Below are 6076 nucleotides of genomic sequence, written 5' to 3'. Positions count from 1 at the left end.
GGCGGTGGAAGGACATTGCAACCTGACACGTGAAAGTAACGATGCAACTTCTGTTGGACTTTCGCCACGGTAGTTTTGGAAATATGTTGGTCACGTGAGAAATAAATAGATTCTAAAACTTCATCAAAATAAATTCATATTATTATTATTTTTTTTTTTTTTTTTTTTAGTTAATACATTTCATGTGTGATTTATCTTGTTATATTCCTGCAGTTCTGCTCGATTCACTTGTCACAATGTTTAGGCCTTCCCCTTTGAGCTGCTTAATGTAGTTTTGTGCTTTTTTTTTCAGGTAAGTGATAGAGAACTGCTACATCAAGCTGAAGTTCATACTGTACTCATTATACCCTTTAATTCTGGCTGAGATGCTTGGTAAATTAGCTACAGAGGTAGACAATGCATAGCTATGTTCAGAGCGATTTGAAGGTATTTATATGCTGTTATTATTATCAAATGAAAAAATTTGAGTAAAAGTGAAATGTGACAGTAAATTGCCATGATTTATAATACATGTTCCTGGCACTTTGCTACTTCAATTGGTCTTGAATTATTTTCAAATCATCCAAAATTATTTTTGTGATATGTTTTGATTGTTTTTGCTGGAGATAAAAACTTTCCACCTTTGTGCTGCAAAGATGAAGATGATAAATATGTTTTTATTTGATTTGGTTTGATTTATGACAACTTCCAAAGCACATCTCCCAATGTATTTAAATGGAAACTTTGAACTCCAATACTGGGGACTCAAAAATTGTCAAATTGAAAATTGTCAGTTCTTCACAACTACCAAAGACATTTTGAAATGATGAAAATTGTCAACTCTCCTGCAAATCTTCCTCTTCATTGTTTGTTTCCTGGTAATTTTCCATTCAACTAGAGGAACGTACCCTTATTAATTATTAGCTACATACATAATTATTAGCCACATACTTTACTATACTGGACCTAGAGTTTTAGACTAAAGGACATTAAATGATCAAAATGACTTAAATGGAAAAAAAAAAAAAAAAGTTAAAAGGTTTTTCTGACCTAACATTGAACATGATGCCTTGGGTGGCATAAACACACAAATGCTGCTTTATAACACTGAATAGTGTAGTTATGTAAAAGAAAGAGGACATGATAATCTGTAAACTAAGGACGGTGTGTTTCACGGTTTCGGAGAAAGTTTCAATGTTAAATGTGTTTGTATTTTTGTGGAACACAAATACAAGGAGAAAAAGACAGTAATAAAATGTTGCATATTATTTTATTGCTTCTACACTATTATCAGTATTAGTAATACTAGCATTGGTGTTGGTGCTGGTGTCAGAAGCAGGATAAGCACTGACAATTTTTTCAAACCCTCTCTTCCATAATGTATTCTGTTGTCATGTTTGTTTCAGGAGTAGGTTTATAAAAGTAGTAAACATGCTGTAGATCTTCAGATATCTTCGGGGAGGCTGACTGCCTGTTGCTTGCTTTCTTTTTCTGTTTCTTGGTTTTCTGACTTGTTTTTCTTTCTCCCAAATTCAGTTGGAACAACAGTCTGACTTTCATTCAGGTAAGTAGAGCACCAGACTTGAAGCAAGCACCTCAAAAATATATAATAATAACAGTGAAATGGCAAGGGAAATGATCTTCTGTTACCTACGACAGCACCTTCCTCATTTAGTGAGTAATGTATAAAATGTCATATACGTTATAAAACAGCAGAGATTAGTTCAAGGTTTCTCTTTTTCATTCTGTGCTTAAATCACATTTGGGAAAATAACAATGTTTGACACTGCATGGGACATAAATTTAATGTTTCTCAGATTGAATCTCAGCTTGTCTTTTTTCTTATTTAATTAAAAAGATGAACTTTTGGATTGTTTGTTCATCTCAAATGTTTCTCTCAGATATCACCTCCTTCAAGGAGTCCAATGTTGAAAGAAATACCGCTGAAAGTCACGAATGATCTGGGATTGTACTCTTCTGTTCAGTTCATTGCACATTTTATTCAGGTTTCACGTTGACATTAACATTTTTAGCCTTGTGCATTCAGACCGATATGATCTTATAGTGCTGGCTGGATGTTATGCAGCAATGAATCTGTTGAGAAGTGAATGATCAGATATGCAGGGATTGAAGGATGCGCCTCGATGCAGCGCAGTCATCCTGGCAGATATAATAACTGCCAGGAGGAGGCGCTTATCTCACGTTGTGCAGAATAATTACTGAGGAACTGAAGCACAAAAAAACCCTGAAAAATATGTCCCCAGTTATCAAAACTCAAAGCGTGTGTCTTTTATGATTTAGCTGGCCTGACATTACCACATTATGGATGATAATAGAGTCAAGGACAACAGAGCTGAGAATATGCTTTCAGAAAAGGAAAAAAAAAAAACATAATAAAAAGATGAAAAGGAAGATACGACACAATTCATGCCATTTCCAGATCAGGTTTGAAATTTGTCAACTAAACAATCTCAGCGGTTAAACTCAGACACTTGAAGTGCTGTTCAGTAAATCATGCTGGCAGCTACAATATGTGCTGAGTGCTTGTTTTATGGAGAGAAGGTCTCGTTCTGTTCACCGCCGACTTGTAAATTTACAAGAGGAGAAGATGGATGACAGGCACGATCTTTATAATTATGCAATAAAGTATATATTATTAGAGCATAATTAGTATAGTTATAATTGTCATAATTATGTAGTCTGGTTGTATTTGTTGTGAGGAACTGGAGCCTTCACACAACACCATATTGTTTACAGTAACTAAAGATGCACAGGGTGAGCAGATATTTGCCCTTCAGCAACCTGAAATCTTCTTCCCACAAAAATGTACTCTTCATACATATTTTCATAAATTTTCCTGTTTATTCATTTCCATTATATTCTTTGCCCAATATTGCATGAATATACGATGTTTAAAAAGTCAAAAAAAAACATTCGTTTTATGTGTTAAATGTTATTCTAGAAGTAAAATTGTCTCTAGTTCTAAAACAACTGATTTCCTGCCTGTTTTCTAAAATTCATTCTGAGTGTTGTGGTTCAGGATCTGTACAACGTGCCAGGTTTTCCTCGGTCAAACACAAACAAAACAATATATTTAGGCAGGAAATTAAATAAATTAAACACATGAAGGAAACGAATGGAAGGAAAAACTTATTTTGGACTGACGTGTTTTCCCATTATTTTGTCACCCATTTACACATCCTAAATGTTAGAAAAACATGTTTTTATATTTGATTTTTATAAAGCTCCCAGTTGTTTTATACGTCTAGAAAAGGCAAAAAAAAATAAAAAATCATATATTTAGTTTTGTACTAAACACAATACTGTATTATTAATGCTAGAACTGCAGATGTAAACAAAACCATCCCAAGAAGCCGTGGAAACCTCCAGGCTGTTTCCTCTAGGGGGAAGCACAGTTTGACAAACACTGGATTAGCCTCTGGCCAATGCTGATGCTCAGGAGATTATTCAAACAGCCTCTAAAAAAAGCTCTCCAGTCCACACTACACTCAGAGAGGTGGAGAGTTGTAGCCGCCTGTTGCATGCCATGACAGCGTTTTACCGGATATTTCTCCTGTTATCTGGTGAGTTAATTATTTTACTTTGAAGTGTAGCTCCGAGTAGTGAAGCAGAGCATCAGAGTTATTTACAGAAAAGCAAACAGAGGGAGTCGGTGCAGGTGAGAGCCTTGGAGGGAAACAACTTGTGTTTACATATGTTGAGTGATTCCATTCAAGTTTTTCTGAGGGAAAAGTGCAAACAAATGATCTTGCTTGACAACACTATTGGCTTAAAATGCTTTCCCTGCATTTTTAGTCGGAAGTTGTTGCTTTTTGCTATTTACAAGATGTGTGTAGGAGCAGAGTCAGTCCTCGGAGTCCCACTCAGGACTCTGTGGATTGTATTACTGCTACAGAAGCATTTAATGTATCTTAGCCATTAAGATAGTGCGTAGCAGTTGAGACTAAAGTACAGGAACATTTTACAGTATAAAGCGAGCCAATAAATATGCAAGGCCATTTAAGATTGAAACTTTGTCAGCGACTGTAATGTTCTTGTTATTGTGTCAAATCCTGCATATAAAACCTCAAATCAAACTCTGAAAACAGAAGTGTACAACTCAGCTTGGTCCAAGAAGATAAGTTTGTCCCTCCTCTTCTGTTGTTTATTTCTCCTTGCAGTGACTGTGGCCTTTGTGGCAGCACGCAGGTCCCTGCGGACAAAAAGAGGGTTACTGGAGTTGGCAGGAGTCATCAAATGCAGCACGGGGAGATCTGCTTTGGCCTACATGATGTACGGATGCTACTGTGGACTGGGGGGTCAAGGCTGGCCCAGGGACAAGGTCGACTGGTGAGGCAGTAGCTGTAATCCCACTCCTGTAAGAAAAAAAAACAAAAAACTGAGAGAAAATGTGTGAAGGCTGCGTTTTATTTTGTTTTTCCTGTGAAACACTATGCCGCGGCCTCATGGTAGTGTGTTCCAAAATAAAAAGCTGGCACTATGCGTGACCCACCTATACATTATGCTTTGCAAAGGATATCATTCAGAGTGGCTCGGGGATGTTTAGCCCTCCCCATCTCGGGACGGTGTGGACACATTATTTCCTCTCTGTGGTTCCTCCCAGTCATCCTGATGTGTGCGCACAATTTCCATTTCTGAATGAGTTGACTGAACCACAAAAAGCCGTGCGATGGGATGGAAGCAGGGGAACGATGTCCAAGTTCAGCAGGCTCACACTGGGTCCAATGGGTATTTCAAAATAGGCCCTAAAACTTCCACACCCAAATCCTGATTACCGTCTTTTCCTTCTTCGCCACAAGACATCTCACCCACTCAAACCAGTGAACTGCTAACTATCTGTAGGGAGAGCTCATGTGCTAATGCTGCCCTGCCTTTAAAATAGACGTGGTGTGATTGCACCCACAGCCCCGTGACTTAATGCTGTCTTGACCCCGCCTGTAGACTGAGCTCAGTCAGCTTTGACAATAACACGTTCATCTTGTTAATCTTTCTGCGTACAGGTGTTGCCACAAGCATGACTGCTGCTACGGAAAAGCAGAGCAGCTTGGCTGCCAAACCAAAACAGACCGGTATCAGTGGACATGTGAGGACAAGAAAGCCGAGTGTGGTAATGCATTTTTTTTTTGTATTGCTTGTTTGTTATTTCAAAAATAAAATAGATGCTTCTCTTTTTGTTGTTGTTGAATATGTAAATATGATGCCACAGGAAGCATGTAACACACCGTCAGGAGTAAACTTGTGAAACAGAGAAATAAAACAATATTTCCATCGTACGGTGGTATTTTAAGTCCCCATAAACCACGGTATTTACTGATTATAAATAACAACAGCCATAATGATATTTACATATTAAAATACCAAACATAGTGGCTTGTTTATGATTTTTTTTTTTAATAAATAAATGTGAAATGAATTCAGTATATTTAAAATGAATGAATTTATCCGATTTTCAGAGGAATTCCTTCAAATTTTCAAGCAAAATGAACATCTCTCTATCATTAGTAGCTCAGACTTTGCAAGCATTATGATAAGTAAACACAACAAATTTTAATGTGAAGGAAAAATTCACACCAAAAATCATATCGTGAAAATCCTCTTTTCAAATTGTCACTAAGAAAAGACATCTATGTTCTTCATTGCAGATGATCTGGAGGACGAATGTCAAAAGCTGCTGTGCAAGTGTGACAGAGATGCTGCCAAATGCTTGAGAAAAGCACCTTTCATCCGGAAATATGCCCTATGGCCCGATTTTATGTGCGGCTACGATCACCCAATGTGTAATATTTACTGACACAATAAATGCATCTTCATTTCCTGTGTGCCTTTTGTAAATACGAGATGTTACAGTAATAGTTGTGTTCATAAATACACACAAATGTGTTACTTATATTGTGTGGTTTAAAAAACCAACAACAACCTGCTTTTAAATGATATCATCAAGCTTCTTCATGGAATTGTGAAGAATTTATGAAGTAAAATTGTACATTTTTACAGATCAAAGTTGTTTTAATAAAATAAAAAAACTAAGAAAGAAAGAAAGAAAGAAAGAATTTGCAGTTAATGAACACCAAACATT

The 6076-nt window shown here is 36.7% G+C and overlaps 1 protein-coding gene across 1 annotated transcript; it reads left to right on the top strand.

The window, feature by feature from the left end:
• Positions 1-3354: 3354 nt before the first annotated feature.
• Positions 3355-5813, top strand: pla2g10 (phospholipase A2 group X). Its single transcript, XM_069148496.1, has 4 exons — positions 3355-3563; positions 4161-4329; positions 5001-5107; positions 5643-5813. The coding sequence occupies exons 1-4, from the start codon at positions 3527-3529 to the stop codon at positions 5789-5791; spliced, it is 462 nt and encodes a 153-aa protein (XP_069004597.1). The 5' UTR covers positions 3355-3526; the 3' UTR covers positions 5792-5813.
• The last annotated feature ends 263 nt before the right edge of the window (positions 5814-6076 follow it).

This window comes from Embiotoca jacksoni, unplaced genomic scaffold (assembly GCF_022577435.1).
Source record: "Embiotoca jacksoni isolate LCO1_2020_lvr unplaced genomic scaffold, fEmbJac1.0.p SCAF_15, whole genome shotgun sequence".
NCBI classification, from domain to species: Eukaryota; Metazoa; Chordata; class Actinopteri; family Embiotocidae; genus Embiotoca; species Embiotoca jacksoni.
The sequence above is the reverse complement of the archived record's forward strand: the minus strand, read 5'-3'. Positions and strand labels throughout refer to the sequence as shown.